General features: G+C 44.4%; 1 protein-coding gene across 1 annotated transcript; it reads left to right on the forward strand.

Annotated features, from left to right (window-relative positions):
- The first annotated feature begins 1,433 nt into the window (after positions 1 to 1,433).
- On the forward strand, positions 1,434 to 22,717 carry elmod3 (ELMO/CED-12 domain containing 3). The gene is made up of 14 exons (XM_037536027.1): positions 1,434 to 1,527; positions 3,009 to 3,390; positions 3,470 to 3,654; positions 7,411 to 7,482; positions 9,489 to 9,569; positions 9,672 to 9,741; positions 12,417 to 12,479; positions 14,322 to 14,410; positions 16,510 to 16,633; positions 17,243 to 17,365; positions 18,659 to 18,789; positions 19,693 to 19,769; positions 20,992 to 21,119; positions 22,392 to 22,717. The coding sequence occupies exons 3-14, from the start codon at positions 3,619 to 3,621 to the stop codon at positions 22,634 to 22,636; spliced, it is 1,239 nt and encodes a 412-aa protein (XP_037391924.1). The 5' UTR covers positions 1,434 to 1,527; positions 3,009 to 3,390; positions 3,470 to 3,618; the 3' UTR covers positions 22,637 to 22,717.
- The last annotated feature ends 234 nt before the right edge of the window (positions 22,718 to 22,951 follow it).

Here is a 22,951-nt window from a genome sequence, read left to right on the forward strand (position 1 = left end):
TGAACTAAAATGGCTTAAAACATATTCCTTAGCTCTGCATGATGCACCACCGGTACAATACGGTAAATCAAAACATTTGGTCATTTGAACACCTCCTTCTGCTGTGAAACACACAAACCTGTGACTATCTTCTGTATGTATGTAAACATCCATATTTATTTCAAGATTCTGTTATTGCGTCGTCCCGTTTAAGGATGTCTGCTCCATGAATAAGCAACAAAAGTGCACCACTTCTGTTGGGTTGGCGTACTTGTCTCCTAAAGTACTGCTCACGTATAATAACGTGGCCTTCAGACGGAGCAAGAAGTATGTTGTTTTGACTGGAGTCTGACTTTAATAGTTTGAAAAAGGAAATGGAGGTGATTATCTCGACTGACAAACTTTGGCCCGACACCAGACACTCGGGCCGTTATATAACGGCATCCGGCAGTGGCACTGAGACTGAGAATACATTAAACAGCGTTTTGTGACGGCTATTCTGCTCTGTCCTAAGCGCCTCGTGAACGTTCATGTAAACGAATGGAGCTAGACTCCGTTTTCAGTTAGGAGTTGTCCATAAAAACTTCTCCTCGTCTGGAGCGGATTAGCGCTTGTTTGCCAGAGCGAGCAGGTGTTTGGCTATTGGCATGTGTGCAAGGAAGTTCGCAGCGCTTTGAAGGCCTGTTTGGGCCAACGTTTCACATACCAGGAAATGAAGTAAACACTGAAGTTCTGGCCAAGGGAAGGACACCCCGCACTAATGGCTTTCACATTTTCCAGTAGGCTAAGGCTGCGTTCGGACTGCTCGGAAGAACGCTGAAAGCGAGAGAGAGCCTCGAAATGAAGTATTCTATTTGGCTAACAGGGTTAGAGACTTCTTTTTATTAGACACTTTGAAGTCTGGGCAAGGCAAGCTCAAAAATAACAGCCAGCACATGTTCGCAGTTATTCCAAACGTGGGAGTTTGTCACAGACTGTTAGCAGTTATTACAAACCGTGGGCGCATGTTTAGTCTACGCGATACTCTATTCAGCCTGTGTTGTGAAATATAGATCTTTCTTTGTACTGGACATAAGCCCACCCTGCTAGAAAAACCAGGGTGTGTTTCGTTTTGGGTGCTAGTATGCTGGTCATCCAGCATGACCATATCGGGTGGCCAGCAAAACCAGCGCCAGACTAGCACTGGACCACCATGTAGCCAGTTTAGACCAGCATGAAATACAGGGTGAACACAATTAGCTGAAGGTGAGAATGCTCACGAAGGCCCACCTTAGTACTATTAGCATAGGTGAAAAAAAGGTGTTTCGCTCTCAAAATACGGCGCATTCTTAATACACAGCTATACATACCCAGGTTTAAACATGTTTACATACACTAACTTAAGATAAAGCTTCAGTACTGTTAAATCCATACAGTTAACATGACTAGCGGAAGCGTTTTTTCTTTGGAGAGCGGGAAAGACTACATTTCCCATGAGGCCTCATCAGCTGCTCTCGCTGTAGAAGGGGGAAGGGGAGCCGAGATTGGAGGGAGACGAGAGAGAGAGAGGTAAAAAATATAAATAATACGATTTTAATCCATCGTTACAGCCTGGAAAGTCTCTTTTGCGCAGAAGAGCAATTTTATTCGTGGTTTGCAAAGGACTTTTTGCGGAAAACGAGGCGAAATGGCAAGATAAGCAGCGAGAAAATGGAATAGATAGCGTTAGCCAGTTAGCTGAGATTGGTTACCAGCCAGCAGATTGCATACATGCGATTAAACCTGCACCGTTTGTTGTCCACAAGCTTCCTTTTTTCAGGTGTTGTGCGTCGATTTAAACGCGTACATTGTAAGCTGTTCGTTTTACTTGCGTGCCAGCTTTGGGTTTAGTCTGTCAGCTTCTTATTCGCCAGCTTCTAGTTCGTATTTTCCCGTTCCACCTTAAATGGTGCAGCGGTAACGTTCGGGCGCCTGAAGCGCCAATACGTAACTGCTGCACCATTTAAGGTGGACCGGGGAGATTCGAACAAGAAGCTGGCGAAGGGAAACTGAGTGGTTTTTAGCTCGATTGTTGTTCAAATAAGCCGTTTTCTCACCGTTAAACAGATGGAAGATGCTTTTTCTGGGTCTTGTGTTTCTGAGCCAGACTTGTATGCCTGTATTTGCAGTCCTACGAGGTGACATGACTACATAAAGTCCTTCCCAGTTGGGTATTATTGCTGAAATCGTGTGCACGAAAAGAGGGGATAATATGTATTTAGTATGCCGTGTAGCTGTAAGCGAGATATTGGTTTGCATGACTGACGTCAAGGCAGGTTATTCCGCACCTGTACTATGCGGTAATGTATGTGAGATTATAGGTTTAAGCAGAAGGTGCCGCTTTATTTTTGCGCTTTTGGTGTTTCAGATGCCGGTTGATGAAGGAAATAAGTGAGCATGAGTTGCGTCGTATTGATTTTAATGTGGGGTTGAGGTTGGAAGAAGGTGACGTCACCCCAACCCCGCTATCCCCCCCCTCTCCCCCCCCCCCCCCCCCAAACAGTGCAATAAGAAAGGGGGTGGGGGGGGCAGCAAACCCCCTCCTTATCTCTTCACCTCACACACAGTGAAGAGGTGGAAAAACTGGATTAACATCGTTATGGAGCTGATTTGCCATTGATTTGGTCCTTTTCTGATCCGAGAGAGAGAGAAAGAGAGAGAGAGAGAGAGATGCAGCCTTAGGTGGATGACGTCATGCCTAAGATGCCTCTGCATGCAAAGGCAGCCCACCATTCATGCACTTATAGTGCGTGATGCTATCCTTTATGTGGCACTGGGGGGGGTTAGACCACCTTTCTGTGCCGTTTGGAATATATTAGAGCGTGTAAAAAAAAAAAAACGCTCTCGTGTTATTAGGGCAGCCGCTTTCGTGCCGATTTACCTCCGTCGTCGTCACCATAATCGAAATAGAAATAGCCTGTGCTTTGCGTTCGAGTGCCAAAAAGACCACCGGAGCAGCTTTGGAGTAGTTCTCGCGGGCTTTCGTGCTTGTTAACAAGACTCTTCTTCAGTCTGTTTGCAGATGCTGGCGCTCATCGGCTGCTGTCTTTGTTCCTCCGGTGGAGAAGTGAGGCGGCGAGGAATTCCCGTCCTGCTGAAGTCTCGAGTTTGATCGCTGGTGCCAAGTACGACTTGGCACGGCTTGGTGTTGACTTGCCATTTAGCTTCTCCCGTGCCAAATATCTGCCCTCTGTGATTGGGGCGGCAAGTGTACCAGCACGGGAAGTGCTTTCCTACCTGCCACGGTCTGATGGGCTTGTTCAGCCACAGTGAAGAAACCCAGAACCTGCGTCCATCGACTGTGCGTCGTTGCCTCGAGTAAGTCGAGGCAGGGCTTGGTGAAAAGAGCCAGTCCCAGATCCCAGAACCGAGTCTCAGCTTCAACCAGTCCAGGTAATGATCTTTCCACTCCAGCTTGTTCACGTAGTCACAGAACTGCATCGTAATTGAACAGTGCAATGCCTCTGCCCAGCCATTTGAATGACCGCGCTGGATGAGGATATGATGAAGGGATCCGGTCGACGCACCATGCGTGTTAAATGGGGAATGGTTGCTGGTGGCTCAGGCTGCAGCATGTCCGCACAGTAGCAGGACACTGGGACACTCGTCAGGACTCGGGCCATGGAGGGGGATGTCGCAGTCGTAGTCTATTCAGAGGTTTGTACGACTTCGGTGAGCTTTGGTGGTCCCAGTTAGTCGTCAGCGATGTTGAATAAAGAGAAAATATAATATGTGATAGAATTGATAACAGTATATTGATATATTGTCTAGACCTAGTTTGTAATACACTACAGGAAGCGTAAGGGGCGATACGGCTTCTACTGTTTCATTTAAAAAGCTCTATAATGTTCATATGATCCACACAGTCGCTCTGACAGACTGTAATACACTACAGGAAGCGTAGGGGGCGATACGGCTCCTACTGTTTCATTTAAAAAGCTCTATAATGTTCATATGATCCACACAGTCGCTCTGACGGACTGTAATACACTACAGGAAGCGTAGGGGGCGATACGGCTTCTACTGTTTCATTTAAAAAGCTCTATAATGTTCATATGATCCACACAGTCGCTCTGACAGACTGTAATACACTACAGGAAGCGTAGGGGGCGATACGGCTTCTACTGTTTCATTTAAAAAGCTCTATAATGTTCATATGATCCACACAGTCGCTCTGACAGACTGTAATACACTACAGGAAGCGTAGGGGGCGATACGGCTTCTACTGTTTCATTTAAAAAGCTCTATAATGTTCATATGATCCACACAGTCGCTCTGACAGACTGTAATACACTACAGGAAGCGTAGGGGGCGATACGGCTTCTACTGTTTCATTTAAAAAGCTCTATAATGTTCATATGATCCACACAGTCGCTCTGACAGACTGTAATACACTACAGGAAGCGTAGGGGGCGATACGGCTTCTACTGTTTCATTTAAAAAGCTCTATAATGTTCATATGATCCACACAGTCGCTCTGACAGACTGTAATACACTACAGGAAGCGTAGGGGGCGATACGGCTTCTACTGTTTCATTTAAAAAGCTCTATAATGTTCATATGATCCACACAGTCGCTCTGACAGACTGTAATACACTACAGGAAGCGTAGGGGGCGATACGGCTTCTACTGTTTCATTTAAAAAGCTCTATAATGTTCATATGATCCACACAGTCGCTCTGACAGACTGTAATACACTACAGGAAGCGTAGGGGGCGATACGGCTCCTACTGTTTCATTTAAAAAGCTCTATAATGTTCATATGATCCACACAGTCGCTCTGACAGACTGTAATACACTACAGGAAGCGTAGGGGGCGATACGGCTCCTACTGTTTCATTTAAAAAGCTCTATAATGTTCATATGATCCACACAGTCGCTCTGACAGACTGTAATACACTACAGGAAGCGTAGGGGGCGATACGGCTTCTACTGTTTCATTTAAAAAGTTCTATAATGTTCATATGATCCACACAGTCGCTCTGACAGACTGTAATACACTACAGGAAGCGTAGGGGGCGATACGGCTTCTACTGTTTCATTTAAAAAGCTCTATAATGTTCATATGATCCACACAGTCGCTCTGACAGACTGTAATACACTACAGGAAGCGTAGGGGGCGATACGGCTTCTACTGTTTCATTTAAAAAGCTCTATAATGTTCATATGATCCACACAGTCGCTCTGACAGACTGTAATACACTACAGGAAGCGTAGGGGGCGATACGGCTTCTACTGTTTCATTTAAAAAGCTCTATAATGTTCATATGATCCACACAGTCGCTCTGACAGGCTGTAATACACTACAGGAAGCGTAGGGGGCGATACGGCTTCTACTGTTTCATTTAAAAAGCTCTATAATGTTCATATGATCCACACAGTCGCTCTGACAGACTGTAATACACTACAGGAAGCGTAGGGGGCGATACGGCTTCTACTGTTTCATTTAAAAAGCTCTATAACGTTCATATGATCCACACAGTCGCTCTGACAGACTGTAATACACTACAGGAAGCGTAGGGGGCGATACGGCTTCTACTGTTTCATTTAAAAAGCTCTATAACGTTCATATGATCCACACAGTCGCTCTGACAGACTGTAATACACTACAGGAAGCGTAGGGGGCGATACGGCTTCTACTGTTTCATTTAAAAAGCTCTATAACGTTCATATGATCCACACAGTCGCTCTGACAGACTGTAATACACTACAGGAAGCGTAGGGGGCGATACGGCTTCTACTGTTTCATTTAAAAAGCTCTATAATGTTCATATGATCCACACAGTCACTCTGACAGACTGTAATACACTACAGGAAGCGTAGGGGGCGATACGGCTTCTACTGTTTCATTTAAAAAGCTCTATAACGTTCATATGATCCACACAGTCGCTCTGACAGACTGTAATACACTACAGGAAGCGTAGGGGGCGATACGGCTTCTACTGTTTCATTTAAAAAGCTCTATAATGTTCATATGATCCACACAGTCGCTCTGACAGACTGTAATACACTACAGGAAGCGTAGGGGGCGATACGGCTTCTACTGTTTCATTTAAAAAGCTCTATAACGTTCATATGATCCACACAGTCGCTCTGACAGACTGTAATACACTACAGGAAGCGTAGGGGGCGATACGGCTTCTACTGTTTCATTTAAAAAGCTCTATAATGTTCATATGATCCACACAGTCGCTCTGACAGGCTGTAATACACTACAGGAAGCGTAGGGGGCGATACGGCTTCTACTGTTTAATTTAAAAAGCTCTATAACGTTCATATGATCAACACAGTCGCTCTGACAGACTGTAATACACTACAGGAAGCGTAGGGGGCGATACGGCTTCTACTGTTTCATTTAAAAAGCTCTATAATGTTCATATGATCCACACAGTCGCTCTGACAGACTGTAATACACTACAGGAAGCGTAGGGGGCGATACGGCTTCTACTGTTTCATTTAAAAAGCTCTATAATGTTCATATGATCCACACAGTCGCTCTGACAGACTGTAATACACTACAGGAAGCGTAGGGGGTGATACGGCTTCTACTGTTTCATTTAAAAAGCTCTGTAATGTTCATATGATCCACACGGTCGCTCTGACAGACTGTAATACACTACAGGAAGCGTAGGGGGCGATACGGCTTCTACTGTTTCATTTAAAAAGCTCTATAATGTTCATATGATCCACACAGTCGCTCTGACAGACTGTAATACACTACAGGAAGCGTAGGGGGCGATACGGCTTCTACTGTTTCATTTAAAAAGCTCTATAATGTTCATATGATCCACACAGTCGCTCTGACAGGAATAAGAGGATAACATGGCTAAAGACTGTCTTCCATAATTTTAACCGTGTGATGGTTTAGCTGGGAGTGTGTGAGTTTGGACAGATCTGCTCACACCACACAGTTTATAGGAAAGGCAAGGCGAGTTTATCCGTCTGGCACCAAAGCGCTTTACAAACGAGAAAATACAGAGACGTTTAAAAAAGTGAAGTACAGGAGAATCGAAATTAAAATTAGGATTAAAACAGTGGCTTTAAAAGAGAAAACTCAAATTAGGATCAGTAAAAATCCCAAGCGTTTGCTTTATGAATTTTAATAAATGTAAATAAACAATTTCCTTTGATTCCCGATTTGTCTAGTCATTGCATGGATTTGTTCAATTCCAGCTTTGCAGCCATTCAGCCTTCAGTTAAATCTAAACCTAAGCCTGACCTTAATGCCGTTGATAATCAACTGTCATCAGAAAGTTTGTTATTAATATGAGAATCTAGATCATCTATTGGGGACCATCCAAATAAAGTGGGACCATTTAAAAAAATTATTATTATTATTATTATTATTATGAGTATTAATTAATTAATTAATTTTTTATGTGATGACTGCAAAGAGATCTGTTTCTTTTTCAGGGCTCGAAAGGTTTTCAGCAGGAATGTCAGCAGACAGAGGATCTGACCAACGGTCACTCCAAACTCACACCTGTAAGAACAGATTTTTATTTATTTATTTATTTTAAAGGTCTTGACTCGAGTAAACTCTTATGTGCTCTCGTTTAACTTGGGACGTATTTATTAGGAAGGCAATAGTGGAATAGTTGATCGATTACTGGAACGGGTTTCGGTATCGATTATTCGGTTTATGGATCACTACGTTACTGAATAACGTTTATGTAGCTACTACATGTATTTAAGTTCATCTTGAGGGTCTTTTATGCACTTGCTAACCAACAGTGACCACAATGAAGACGAATAACGTTCAGGAACTCCAGTATAATTTTCCTGTCAGGCTTCATAACCAGGGCAGTGCAGAGTAGCAGCAAAAACATATCAACACGAAATCTGTTTCTCTTTGATCTGGTAAATAAAGTGTAGCAGTGCTGTCCGTTCTGCTGTCTGTCTGCACGTTGCTGCAAATAATTCTACAGCCGGAGATCTTTGCTGAAACGGAGGAAGGTCAGCATCTCTCCCTGCTCCTGTGAGAGTCTCGCTCTCCTCCGAGAGCGGTATTCCCTGCTGCTCTGACGGAGCGGAGGGGAAAGGCAAATGGACGTTTTGGTGTAAATGCGTCAATTGAGCGGTGACCCTTTGTCCAGCTGACCCAGAACTACCCCTTTAAACTGTCAGCGAGGGGAGCCAGATGTTCGCGGAGAACCGAAACCCGTTTGGAGAAGATCTCTGCGTCCACTGAATTTGACCGCCCCGCCGGCCTCTGCGCCAAGACGACGGTGCCGTGTTTAAAACTGTATCCGTTGTCTGGAAAGTGAACCGGGCCGCTGTGAATAACAGACACTTGCTTCTCTGTTTCAGCTCCAGTGGCGATTCCAGAGAACAAGCATTTCAAAACAGATGCTGCAGCTCAGAACGTGAAACAGGGCGGCTGTCGCCGCGTCCCAGTCCACACACTTCTGCACTTCACACGCCACACTAAAGAGTGCACTTCTAATGGCATACGCGCTATGTTTACACACTATTTAGTGAGCTAGTAAGAGGTTTGGGACGCGGCGTGTCTTGCCGAGATGAACCTTCATCCAGTGAGCTGAAGAGTTTCAAACCCTCTGGATCCAGGGGGAAGTTTATTCGTTGCGCGTTCAGGTCTCGGACGTCCAGCCAGCCCGTAAGGCATTGGGCTGACACGGTTATACAGCTGGGCTGATGCCGATATTAGGCTCAAGTGACGGGTGAGAAAGACGTGACCGTGCAGGGATAAACAAGAACAGGCAGCAGAATGTTCTAAATACAGCCGCAGTCCAGCACACACTACAGAATACGATGGCACATTGCAGAGCAGCACGTTTCTTCAGAGCCGGCAGCTTTCCTCCTTAGACGCTCCGACGTGGAGGATGCGCTACTGTGGCCTAAGCTCGGCTTCACGAACGGCACAACTGCCACCTTTTTTCTGAGTTCAGCTCTCGTACTTACATTTCCATTTACGGCATTTGGCTGACGCTCTTATCCAGAGCGACTTAGTTTGATCATTTTACACAGGGAGGCGAAGGCGGTGTTGGGAGTCTTGCCCAAGGACTCTTATTGGTATAGTGTAGGGTGTTTACCCAGGTGGGGATTGAACCCCAGTCTACAGCGTAGAAGGCAGAGGTGTTTTAAGGGCCCTAACCTCCAGCCCACGACTGCCCCACATAATCTGTTGAGGAATTGTCACCGTGATAATTGGGACTGGAATAAAAATGGGAAAAGGCGCGAGAAGGTCGTGTAATGACGTCACCGACTAATCGAGTACGAAAATAGATGCCAACTAATTTGGTCGTTGATTTTAGTTGCCGGAGTCCAATAATCCTTGCACCCCTAGTATTTATACACACGGGTTCTTTCCCTCCTCGCTTTGCCGTTCCTCTCAGTGTGGCAGCGCCGGAGGCTGATCCCTCTCCGACCGCAGGCTGACGCTCCCGTTCTCCGTGTAATTTACCCTCGGCGTGTGACTGAGAGAGAAAGGCTGTTGGATTTCCTGCTAAAGCCGAGTTCTGGTTCTGCAGGTGCTGAATGGACTGCCTCCAGGTAACGGCGTCAAGGAGAACGGCAGCGCCAACGGCAGCTCTTATCTCAGATCCGTCCCGGTGAGTGAGCGAGCGAGTGGAAAGTGAGCTGTTAAGATGTGCGATGGAGTTAAAGCGTTAGATCGAGATGTTTCTCGACTCACGGAGCTGAACGTGTTGCAGATCTCGTCTCTGAAGCAGAACGGCATCCTCCAGTCTCTGGCGGCAGGTGGAGAGCAGACTAAAGCAGAAGGTAAAGTTCCTCCGCTCCGTTTATAATCAGTGGTTTGTTTTTATTTTATTTCTATAGTATTTTTTTAATATAGTTTCAAATTTGTGCTTCTGTTTGTTTATTTAGTGTGTGTGTTTATTTTATTCTGTGAATTATGGTTGAAGATGTGTAGATTTCTGTAAATTTAAGTCAAGGCATTGTTCAAGTTTAACCTCTTCAGCTCCTCGGGACCACCGGTGGCTCCCCACCGCACTCGGTCCTGTTCTCCATAACGTTCATATTCCATAAGCTCCATTCAGAAGCTGGGCGTCGTGTGAGGCTGTAGCTCTTCTCTCCAGTCTAATAGACGGTGACGTCATTTTAAACCCTTATAATAAAAGAAGCTGAACTCAGTTTGTTTTTCTACTGAAAGTCGACCCGTTTTTCCCCAAATCTGGGCTCTAAACTATAAACAGACGGCGTCTCTTCAGTGATCTGCTCTGGAAACGTCACTTTAATAATATATATAACGTATAGTGACGTGTGTAGATCATAAAACACATGCTCTGTTAATCTGAGGGGAGATTTACTAAGTAAGTAAATAAATAAAATAAACGTATTTATTTCATGGCATTACTGAATAATCTGCCTTATGATTTGGTCACAAAAATTCAGATGTGCAAACCAAAACGTACCCTGGAGAACAAGAGGCTAAACATTGTTCTTGTCGTTTTTGTTGGGAAAAAAATACAAAAAAAAAATCAAATTTTTATGTTTTTAATTCAAAACTGGAGATCAAACCGATCACCTAATACTGTGTTTGTAGCTCCGCTAACTGGCTGTCGCTGTTTTGTGAGATTACTGTTTACTCTACTCGCACTAATCAGTCCTTTTGAAGTAAATAAACATTTTCCTGCACATAAAATACGAAAAGCTGATCGAATCTCACCCTCAGGATCAATAACCGGCTCTAAAATTGGTCGTCGGTAGAAATCAGTAGTTTTTATGACGAATGCAGTTGCTGACTGTTCCGACCGTGTGTGGGGGAAATTATTTATTTATTTATTTATTTATTCCATTGTTACTTTACCCCTCGTTTGGGTTTTCCTCTTCCTCCAGTAGCTCCTGCCGCTCTCCAAACGGCTCGTCTGGTTAAATAAAACTTAAATAGCATAAAAATAACAAACTCAGTAGAGCTGACGCTAAAAAGTCTGGCTGTAGCTCTGCAGACGGGGCTTTACTTAAAGCACGATGTTAAAACCGATGCCGGCCTCCGACTCTCGGCAGGTGAGGATAAAATGGACCTCATCAGAATCAGAACGATTTTAATTTTTGACGTTTTTCTTGTTTTAAGTCACTGTATCGAGTGAAACGATCCCACTGTGTTGGCTGGTAATGTTGCTTGTTGTAAGAAACATGGTGAAATGCAAAAGTTTGGGCTCCCATGGTCAGTTTCCACGTTGTGTCGATGTCCTAAGTGTGTATAAGTGGACACGTCCTCCCCAGAGAAGTCGCGGAAGCCAATTTTAAAGCATGATTACTGTTTATTTGCTGAATTTAACACGTTTAGTGGGGCTTCAGTATAAAATGTGCCATGAAAAGTGATTCCTCGTTTAATATTTATATTTTGCGTAATTTATGTATATAAGTTTAAAATTGAGCAGTAAGCACTTTCAGCGAGTTCCCCTGTAGAAGATGCTTTCGCTTAGTTTCTCTCATTAGACGGTTCTTCGAGGGTTCTTTAGGAGAGAAAATGTTTCTGTAAAGAACGACGAGCATTCAAAGAAGCTTACCCTGTTTAAAGGGTTCTTTTTGTTCTTCAGATTGTTGGAGAATTTGCTGGAGAAGGTTCTGTATAGCACCAAAAAGCGTTCCTCTACTGTAAACAAGCCTGACGTTGTAGCAACAGCAGAACCATTTCTCCATCAATCTGAAGAACGCTTTCACGATGCAAAGAACCCTTTAATCATGCAATTCTTTGGCTGGAGGTTAGGGAACCAGCATGTGACCGGAAAGTCGCTGGTTCGATCCTCAGAGCCCACGATACCCGACTGAGGTGTCCTCGAGCAAGACACCTGACCCCCAACTGCTCCCTGGGCGCTGTGGATAGGGCTGCTCACTGCCCCCTACTGTGTGTGTGTGTTCACTGCACGGACGGGTGAAATGCGGAGGTCAAATTCCTCTCTATGCCAACCACAGCTGGCTAATGATTCGGAGTTCTAGTTCTAGTTCTTTGAATGTTAATGGCTCTATATAGAACCGTTTTCTTTGCTGAAGAACCCTTGAAGAACCGAGTGTATATAAAATCAAGAAAACACAATTTGACTCGATTTAAGACGATTTTCTTGACGAGATACATTTGTTAATGAAGTAAATGAAGGACTGTTATGCTGAATTGTAGCTGATTATGCCTGAAGAAGAACATTTACTTGATTAATCACGTAGTTACTTAATGAAACTCAGCTTATAAGGTGTATCAGCAGGTTTTCGTCTGCACTTCCGACTTATTTCTTCGGATTGACGTCGATCGACGACACGCGAAAACTTCCCATCCCAGTTGATCCAGAACTAACTCGTCCTCTTCTCCTGCAAACCTGAATATGGTGTGGATGGAAAGTTTACCGTGTGCTTCAGTGAGCTGAGAGTCAGTGTCGTTGGTGAATGTGGTGATTCCTGGTCATTGACTGTGACGCCTCGCCGTTTGTTTATGTGCTCAGAGGTGAACTCGGAGCTGGAGCGCGCGCAGCAGGAGTGGGACGCCCTGGAGAGCATCCAACCAGGTGAGACCCAGTCACCTCACCCCGTCTCCGTAGCAACCGCATCCCGTGGGCCGGAGGCGGCCCGCATTACATCAGCGTGACTCGGCACGCGCCTCCACCCCGGAGAGAGAGCATTACCTCATCGGAGGAAACGGAGAGTGATGGAAAAGCGTGCGCGGACACGTCCCACTCTCCCAGCCTCGCCTTCGCTCTTCTCCGCTTTGTTTCCCTCGTTCACGTCTTTTTCTTTTTTTTTCGTTTCACCTGTTGCAGAAACATAAATACCTGCTAATTATGAGCCAAAATTGTCACTCGCACTACCTCCAGGCTCTTGTTGCCATAGAAACAGCCAGGGCTGTATGGATATTTCGGCGTTGGTGCTTGGGCTGTTTCTGTGGTCCCATTATTTAGAGGCTGTTCCTTAAACCAGCTGTCAGAGTCCGTCAATGAAATTTGGCTTTTGACAAACTTGGCAGCGACAGTTAGAAATAAATAAATTGAGCGTTCGCAGAAGTGAGCTATTTAAAGAGCAAGATAAGAAAAAAAGAAACATTCGATAAAAAATAAATGAAAAAACAGGACGTCCCTCCAACTGCTGTGCAGGATTTGCGATAAGGGTGTGACGGTTTCAGTACGGCACTGAAAAATCGGCAGTAGTTACTCTTTCATGGGCTACTTCAGGCGGTCCGCACCCCAAATGTGAAGAACAGTCATTTTGGCCTTTCAGCGAAGATCAAACCACCTTGTGAGCCACAACGTTTCATGCCCGTTTTACCATCTTGGCTATAAATGTGTCTCATTGTGTGATGATCTTCTAGTGTAGTATAAAAAATCTAAACGAAACCTCGACTTGCTCCGCTCTGCTTTCAGCTTCAGCTCAGCTGCAGCCGCTTTTCTTGCATCTCCAGCAGGAAACTTTTCAGCAAAAGTGGATCAGTTTCTTGTAAAATGTCACCATGTTTGACTTTTTACGAGGCTGTAGTCGCTTCTCGTTCGAATCTTTGAACATTTTATTGAGAAGCTGCTCAATGAGAAGCGACTTCAGCTTCACGACTTTTTAGCGTTCGTCAGTTTCTCACGCAGGTTAAACGTATCAGGAAACCAGCTGGACTGACTATAAACACTAATCAGTCCATTCGTCTCCAGATGATCGACGTCCGTCTTAAATCTCTCTCTTTGCCGTTTCGTAGCTACTAGCTGGGCGAGACTGTTGTCTGTGTTGCTATGGTGACCAGCCGTCTGCGCTGATCTTCAGGGTTAAAGGGTGAATCAGCAGTTCTACATTAACTCCAGCGTTTAAGACCATTTACTGTTAAACTGTGTTGAAGGATCAGCAGAGCTTTATTTTACTGTAGAGGAGGATTATTTTATTATTACCTGCTGATCTGATTCAGCTGTGGAGCCACAACAGGACAGTGAAACAGCCGCCCGGTGCTGACCCCTGGCCTAGGCGTTTGGGTATATCTACCGCAGTTTTGCAGCGTTTATATAACTCAGTTACATTATTTCATATTTTTCTATGTGATATACAGTTAATCTCTCTAGTCACAGATTTTAAACCCAAAATGAAAAATTGTGTTGAACCTGTAAATATGTGTATCTTTACACCCCTATAATGCAGTTCCTGTACACTTGTTGTAGTTTACAGGCTCTATAATTGGTCTAGATGTGTCATTTTTATGATCAGTGCCTCAGTATGTTCAGCGTTTATACCCGTCCTGTACTGCATTGCATGTTTCGCGCCATAATTGATCACAGTAACAATGAAAAGAGCGACGACTGTAGGCAGCGATCTTACATAGAGGCCTGCTTTAGTCAGACTTAAGCCGATCAAGTTGATTGATGATTGTGTTTCCTCTGCAGTTCTGGTGGAAGATCTCACTCCGTCTGCTCTGATCTCCTTCAACGAGGCTCTGCAGCACTTTCAGACCACAGACCTCGGCGACCTGCTGGTAAGTTATCAAGATATCAGCCCCAGTCCACTTGTTAAAAAATGCACCTGACATTTTCAGGATTAGTGAAAATGTGTTCTGATGGGGCTGGAATGTAAATTATTTTTAAGTCTATTTTCCAGGACAGATTGTTTTGGTAAAATCCAGTCTTTATCTAGTGGTGGCACCCAAGAAAAAAGTAGAAGTTCCTCCCTTTAGACCTCCACTGGAGTAAAAGTACTAAAGTATTTCCCTTCAAATGTACTTAAGTATAAAGTAAAAGTACTAAAAGAGTAATTCTGGCTCTGATGTCCTGTTATCATTTTTATAACCAGACTGGCTTCATGAACTCATTTCAGGTGAAAGTCCTCCAGCGTCTCTCTTGGTAAACCAGTCTTTTAATAGAAGGTCATTAATTAGTGACGCTGACGTCTATTAAAATGATCAGAAGCACAAAACACTGAAGGTAAACAGTTTCCATCAGGGAGAACCGAGTGGCTCTGAAATCACTTTTTACACACAAGCAAAGTTTCAGTTTCAGATTTATTTACAACTTAGTTCCAAGTTTAAGTTGAATAAAAACTGGCTTTAAACTCAGGATCACAGATGAGCTCCTTTACTATGTTGATCTGTAGGCGCCTGTTCATAAACATAAACCAGCCCAAACTCATTTACTATAAAATGAAATGGTGTTTGTAGAAATTCAGAAAAAAGCCGCGTCAGTCTCGACTGCATATGTGGACATATTTCTATATTGAGCTCTATTTACACAAAGTTAGGTTAGTTCATCATTTATGTTGAACAGACTCTCCCAAAGTTTTATGCTGCTGCGCTGACGTTGAACCGCGTGCTGCACTGGGTCGGTATGACCAACAGGTCAAAACCAGCTCTAAACAAAGTGACCGCTGGGCCCTGATTGGTGCTCTGGCTTTGCGCTTCTTTCGTTTTGACATGTTACGTTTTTATACACACAGAAACCAAAAGGAACAACAGATTTCTCAAAATGTAGGAAGAAAAAGTCGGATATTAGACTCTGAAATGTCGTGGAGTGAAAGGAAAAAGTCCAGAACGGAGAAACTTCAGTACAGATACACCAAAAATACTAAAGTACAGAAACTCATTACATTTACTCGGTTACTCAGATACTCGGTTACTCAGATACTCGGTTACTCAGATACTCAGATACTCGGTTACTCGGTTACTCAGATACTCAGTTACTCGGTTACTCAGATACTCGGTTACTCAGATACTCGGTTACTCAGATACTCGGTTACTCGGTTACTCGGTTACTCGGATACTCAGATACTCAGATACTCGGTTACTCAGATACTCGGTTACTCGGTTACTCGGTTACTCGGATACTCAGATACTCAGATACTCAGATACTCAGATACTCGGTTACTCAGATACTCGGTTACTCAGATACTCGGTTACTCAGATACTCGGTTACTCAGATACTCGGTTACTCGGTTACTCAGATACTCGGTTACTCAGATACTCAGTTACTCAGATACTCAGTTACTCAGATACTCAGATACTCAGATACTCAGTTACTCAGATACTCAGTTACTCAGATACTCAGATACTCAGATACTCAGATACTCGGTTACTCAGATACTCGGTTACTCGGTTACTCGGTTACTCGGTTACTCAGATACTCGGTTACTCAGATACTCAGATACTCAGTTACTCAGATACTCAGTTACTCAGATACTCAGTTACTCAGATACTCAGTTACTCAGATACTCAGTTACTCAGTTACTCAGATACTCAGTTACTCAGATACTCAGTTACTCAGTTACTCAGATACTCGGTTACTCAGATACTCAGTTACTCAGATACTCAGTTACTCAGATACTCAGATACTCAGTTACTCAGATACTCAGATACTCAGTTACTCAGTTACTCAGATACTCAGTTACTCAGATACTCAGTTACTCAGTTACTCAGATACTCAGATACTGTCCGCCGCTGTCTGTATCACAGCTGGGACGTGTAGCAGTTTAACTGCAGAGTATTTTGGTCAGGATTGTGCAGCTGTAAGTGATTAATGTGTTTATTTGTGAGGAAGTGTTTTTCCAGGCTTCTGTGCTTTATGGTGTCGGTGATTTCGCCAACAGAGAAACATTCAGCCAACGATTCGCAGAACGGGATTGGCTGCCATCACTCACTTCCTGTTTGGCCCGCCGCGGCTGCATAAAGAGCTGGTGGAGGAGAGGGACCTGGTGTTCGCCATCGCTCAGTGTGAGTTCGACCAGCGTCCACTCACAATGAGCCTACAGTCGTGGCCATGCTCATCTCGCTGCTAAGACTGTTCATAGAGCTTCATAGACACATTCGTAGTAGATGCTGAATGATTTATAGAAGGTACTGAATAATTCATAGTGGTTGCTTTATAATTAATAGCAGTTAATGAATAATGTATAGTAAATCCTGAATAAATTATAGTAGTATACTATATACTACTATAGTATTATACTTATATATAATTCATAGGAGACAATGAATAATTCATAGGAGATAATGAATTATAGTGGTTGCTTTGTGATTCGATGAATAATTTATAGTGAATGCTGAATAAGTAATAGTAATAACTGAATAATTCATAGTAGATGCTAAATAATTATTCATTGTAGATGTTGAATAATTCATAATAGTAAATATTTCATAGTGGTCACTGAAAAATGAGTAGTAGTTCATTACTATATTATGGTAATAATATTTATAGTAGTTCCTGAATAATTCCATGTTGTACTGATTAACAGGTCTAAATAGTAATAACTCAGTAATTGGCCTACAGTTTAGGTTCCTAGACTGTATGTGAACAGAGTTCTCCGTGTTCTCTGTGTGCAGGTTCTCTGGAGAACAGTCAGCCGGTGCACATGCGTGTGCTCCAGACCATCTACAGGAAACTCACCTGCACCCGGACGGACTGCCCCCGCTACGGTCCGCACTGGGAGAACGTTGGCTTCCAGGGTAAGGATGATGAACTATATAGGCATTTTTAATAACAACAACAAAAATAATAATCTTATACTATTAAGTAATAAATAATTAAGATTGTAACGTCCTGGTCTTATTACAGTTGCTGCTGCTGTTTTTATTATTATTATTATTATTATTATGGCAGTATAAGAAGCTGGATTGGGTATTATGTGATCAGTGCATATAATTTATTTAATGGAATTTTTTTTTTTTTTTAGCCGTTTTTTGTTGCAGGCTTGAGTCGGGTGAGGATAGCGTCTTGAATCTGGAGCTGGGCGATGTGGCCAGAAATCTTATCCCGATAAAAAATTTCATGTCATTCGATTTCGATAAATGTCGAATCATTATTTCTTGCCAGTTTAAAGGGTGATTTTTGCCCCTGGGTGGTCAGTTTCTGTTTGAAAACTGTGCCTTATGGTCACCAAACAGTGGAATATTTGGGACAGTGTGAGAAAGTGCCTGGTGAGCTGTTCGTACCAGCTGGAAAAGCTCGGCCGCAGTTTTTGTGATGGTCCTATAATGGCCCACTCCAGTGTCATCAGTTCGCCGTGTTGTGCGAGTGGCAGAGCTGCTTCCAGTTAGCCAGCTGCTTTAAACCACTGGCCTGGAAAGATGGTGTTCTCCCGCTTTCCAGAGCCTCACACCTTCCTCAGTTTACTTTCGTTTAAATCAGGGCTGTAAGGAACATGAAGCACTTCTTTCTTTCTCTTTCGTTGCTCGGGAATGCGCTAACTCGGTCACAGGAGAACATCGCTGGATGCTGTGTAACTCAGTGTTTCAGACGGTGATAAAGTATATTTGGGACTCATTTTTCTGTCAAGAAACTCGGAAGTGCGCCCTCTTTTGGCAAAGCAGAGTAGTGTCCCTTTCCTTGCAGTAGAACATGCCCTCAGGGCTTTCACTGAACGTGGAAGTGTGAGGGTGGTGTGTCGTATCGGAACATTTCTTATCGCTCTGTCGAGGAAAGTTACCTTGCGGTAATTATTGTTATCGTTTCATCACACAGCCACAGATTTTAACTGTCGTAATTGCGAATTCAGGTTTACAATGTAAATGTCAGGAAATGTATCGTCTGCGGCTTTAAAATGGACAGAAGTGACCAGATATTTTTGGGAATTTCCCCACTGTGGGACTAACACAGGATTATCTCATCTCCTATTCGTCCTGCAGTGTTTTCTTTGGTATACGTGGTCGATGAGCTCTGTGTTCGGGTCATTTCTACTACAACCTCTACAGTTATATCTGTGTAAGTCCCATTTGATGACTTGTGTCGGACGCCTGTAGGTGCAGATCCTGCTACTGATCTGAGAGGGACGGGTTTCTTGGGCCTGATGCACGCCCTGTACCTGGTCATGGACCCAGAGACTCTACCGCTCGCCAGAGACATCTACAAACTCTCTCAGCATCCAGTGCAGGTAAAGCAGCGGTTACGCTACACCACTGAACACCTGTAGTGAGTTCAACCCCGAATCCCAGTCAGGCTGGACTTGGCTTTAGTCTGCAGGCTTTAGGGCCATCCGGAGCGGAAAATCGGGGAATGTTTGAGGGGCACAGACTCCGATTTGTTGCCTCCCGGTTGAAGTTAGGACCGGTCAGAGCATCAGAGAGTAAGAAGTAAATACAGCAGACAAATCCAGTAGATGTTCACATATATAGTGGTTCACTAACTGGGGGGCTGCAGGAGGGGCACTAAGGGGGCTGCAGAAGATGTTCAGATGTTCCGTGTACTTGGGCGTCAGCACTTTAAGTGCATGTACACCTAAAACGACGGCTAAATTTTAGTCATTGTATCTCCACTTAGGTGTACATGTAAACTCTTAAACTGTGAAAACAATGAAAAAATGTTTCTTGTTTTGTTTTTAACGCAACCTTTATTTAACCAGGCAAGCCACTGGGAGCATATTCTTACATGCAGTGGCAGCCCGGGAAGCCCTCCTGGTTGGTTTCCTAATTGAAAATGAGCTGCACGTCCTCTACGGTGGAAAAAACACTCCTGCACATTTTAACGTGCGATTACTGTTTATTTACTACCTTTAGTGTAACATATTTGGGGAAAAGACAAAAGTATAAAATGTGGCCTGTGTGTATTTTCGTGTTTTAGGCAAGTGAATAGAAATTGTACAGTGAAAACTAGAAGAATACCATATTGAAGCGTGTTCTCTGGAGAAGGAGCGTAAGCTTATTTTAATCATCAAAAGATGGAACTGGACCAGGCTGCCCAGGCCTCTGCGTGCCGCTGGATGTTGACCGCCCGTTTAGCGGTCAGGCTTCATTCCCTGAGCAGTGAATCTAACGCAGCAACTCTGTGATTCTTGCAGAATTTCCCGTTCTGTGTGATGTCCATCAACATGACCCGCATCGCCCTGCATGCACTCAGGGAGGAGGTTCTGTCAAAGTGAGCACCCGTCTTTCTTCGTTTAACCGAGCCGTCAGATTCGGGTTGCCTGTCTCGTTTTTATTATGGACACCAGTAACATCAACCACAATAATGGAACCCGGGAATGAAGAACGAGGGCAAGTAACAGACTCATTTATACACCGGTCAGGCGGAACGTTCTGACCACCTCCTCGTTTCTGCGCCTGTCAGCTCCACTTACTGTATAGTTCCACTCTGTAGTTCTACAGTTACAGACTGTAGTCCATCTGTTTCTCTGATACTCTGTTACCCTGTTCTTCAGTGGTCAGGACCCCCATGGACCCTCACAGAGCAGGTACTATTTGGGTGGTGGGTCATTCTCAGCACTGCAGTAACACTGACGTGGGGGTGGGGATGTCGGTGTGTGTTGTGCTGGTCTGAGTGGATCAGAGACAGCAGTGCTGATGGAGTGATGCGTGGTGTTGATTGTGCTGTCCATAGACCAAGTTAGTTAAACACGATGTAACTTTCAAATCTTGAGATAACAAAAAATCGTTCTCTTGGGATCACGACTTAATGATCGTGTGATCTCAAGATAACAGGTTTTTGTCATTTCAAGATCAGAAGTTAATTTTGATGATTTTTTTATTTTGTTGTTGTCTCAAGTTAACAACTGTCTTGTGATCTCAAGATAACAAAATTGTGATCCTGAGACCACGTCAGTTATCTTGTGATCATGAGATGAGCGTTATTTTGAGATCATGACTTGTTGTGTGGTCTTGAAATAACATGTTGCCTTGAATATCGCGTTGAGATCGTGACTTGTTGGGTCCTTCTCAGCGCTGCAGTAACACTGACGTGGTGGTGTGTTTGTGTGTTGTGCTGGTATGAGTGGATCAGATGCAGCAGTGCTGCTGGAGTTGTAGAAACGAGGAGGTGGTCTTGCTGTGCCTGATCGGTGTATATGCTGTTGCGTTTAGTATCTCCACCTTTTCTCTTCTTTTTATAGCTCTTAAGTTCAGTCTTAGGAACTTGTTGAATTTTCTGCTCACCGCCCCAGTTAAAGGGTGGTCTCTGACTTTTGCACACTGCTGTACTTAAACGAAACTCGGACTTTACACAAACGCGTTGAATCTGACGTGTCGGATCCAAGCAGACTGTATACATCAGCTCAGTGTTGTGTTGTTTGTCTGTTTATGTTTATAACACGTTTATGTTTCCATGGCAATAAAACCTGCCGTTGCTTTGTGGTGTTGCACAGGGAGTGTAACCGCCGGCAGCAGGTGGTGGGGGTACTGAATGATTTTTACGTAGCAACGTTCCTGCATCTCTACCAGCTGTGGAAGAGCGAGAAGAAGACCATCTCGGACTCCGGCTACGTGCTCAAAGGTGACGCTGCGTTTTTAGTTTGGCTTATTGTTTTAAAACAGCCTAATAATCCTGAGAGGTAAGCTCCCCGGCCACTTTATCGGAAACCCCTCCCTTGTAACTTTGCCCGTAGCTCAGCCGGCCGCCCTCCGGTCCTTCATCAGTGGTCAGTTTTGACCGCAGAGCTGCACATGTTTGGATAGATTTGGGTGGCGGTCCCCTTTCAACCTAGCAGGCATGCCGAAGTGTGTAAACACCCCAGCAGCACTGCTGGGTCCGACACACTGGTGCCAGACACCACACACACGCGCTACCGAGTCAGTGTCACTGCTGTGCTGAGAGTGGACCAGCACCCATATGATAACTGGACGTCAGTGGTTCTGTGATCAGAAACCGTGGAGCTGTACGGTTCGGAGAAAAACTCAGATCCCCTTCATCTGTTTAGTTTACAGTCAGGCATTTTTCGCCGTCAGTGCGCTGCCTTTACCACAGCTTCCAGTCTTCTGGGATTTTTTTTCAAGTAAAAAACAAAGCTCAGTCTGAGAAGCTGGTTAGATTTTCTGAAGTAATCAAACCCATTCAGTGGTGCTGAGGTCTGGACTCTGGGGTGGTCAGTCCATCATCCAGCTTCTCTGTTTGATGTGTCCGTCTCCTTTTCTCAGTGAGGTTCTTCTTGATCAGCTACACGTCCTTTCAGACCCACAGCGCTGAGTGGTCTTCTCACAGTGGAAGGATGGACAGAAACACCTGTGGATGTTTTCAGATCTGAAGCAGCTTGATCTTCTCCTCTCTCTCAGAGATCAAAGCTTTCAGTGCTGTTTATCTGATGGGGGCAGTTTTGGTGTCTGCCAGGTTTCCAGTTTTCTCTGTAGCTAATCATCAACTCCAGTTTTCACAAATCCAGTTTTTTTTTAAATTGACCTTCTCATTGTGCAAATGGATCATCTTATCAGGAAAATCCCTTGAAAATTCCGTAACTTTGACTTAATGACTATTTTGCCTGGAAATTGAAGGAATGAATTGAGGCTATTGACTTTTGCACAGTGAAAGCACAGCTAGGTGTTTCTAATAAAGTGGCCAGTCAGTGGACATACAAGGTAGGTGTTTCTGATAAAATGGCCGGTTATTGGATGTACAAGGCGGGGGTTTCTAATAAAGTGGCCACAAGGTGGGTGCTTTTGATAAACGTGGTCAGTGAGTGGAGGTTCAGGGTGTAGGTGTTCGTAAAGGTGCTTCTGGAGTGTCTGGTGTTTTGTTCCAGCTGTGATCTTCCTCTGTTTCTGTCTCGTGCAGAAGTGGAGCTGTACGCCAAAAAGAACCCCAAGCAGATCCTGAGACGCCTCGAGTCGTTCCTACAGGAACGGCGTGCCGGGATCGTCCATCGGACGTCGCCTGACGCGCTGTCGCATAGCAACCCGTCTCCGGGCGACAGGGAGTCCCGAGTGAGCAGCCAGGGGGGGAAGGAGGGGAAAGAGATGAACTTTACTGGAGTGTGTGAACTTCCTCCAGAGATGGAGGGAGAGGCCAGACTTATCTGAGAGAGAGAGAGTGAGGGAGAGAGAGAGAGAGAGAGTGAGGGAGAGAGAGAGAGAGAGAGTGAGGGAGAGAGAGAGAGAGAGAGAGTGAGGGAGAGAGAGAGAGAGAGAGAGAGAGAGAGGGAGAGAGAGAGAGAGAGAGTGAGGGAGAGAGAGAGAGAGAGAGAGTGAGGGAGAGAGAGAGAGAGAGAGTGAGGGAGAGAGAGAGAGAGAGAGAGAGAGTGAGGGAGAGAGAGAGAGAGAGAGAGAGAGTGAGGGAGAGAGAGAGAGAGAGAGTGAGGGAGAGAGGGAGTTTAGCCAGTAACGTTTACCCCGTCA

This window comes from Pygocentrus nattereri, chromosome 29 (assembly GCF_015220715.1).
Source record: "Pygocentrus nattereri isolate fPygNat1 chromosome 29, fPygNat1.pri, whole genome shotgun sequence".
Lineage (NCBI taxonomy): Eukaryota > Metazoa > Chordata > Actinopteri > Characiformes > Serrasalmidae > Pygocentrus > Pygocentrus nattereri.

Bases quoted from the DNA above. Each gene is read 5' to 3' on its own strand.
- elmod3 (XM_037536027.1), top strand. From the start codon at position 3,619: ATGGAGGGGGATGTCGCAGTCGTAGTCTATTCAGAG. The intron at 16,634-17,242 runs GTGAGTTCGACC...CTCTGTGTGCAG, and splicing joins GGTGTTCGCCATCGCTCAGT to GTTCTCTGGAGAACAGTCAG. The intron at 19,770-20,991 runs GTGAGCACCCGT...GGTGTTGCACAG, and splicing joins AGGGAGGAGGTTCTGTCAAA to GGAGTGTAACCGCCGGCAGC.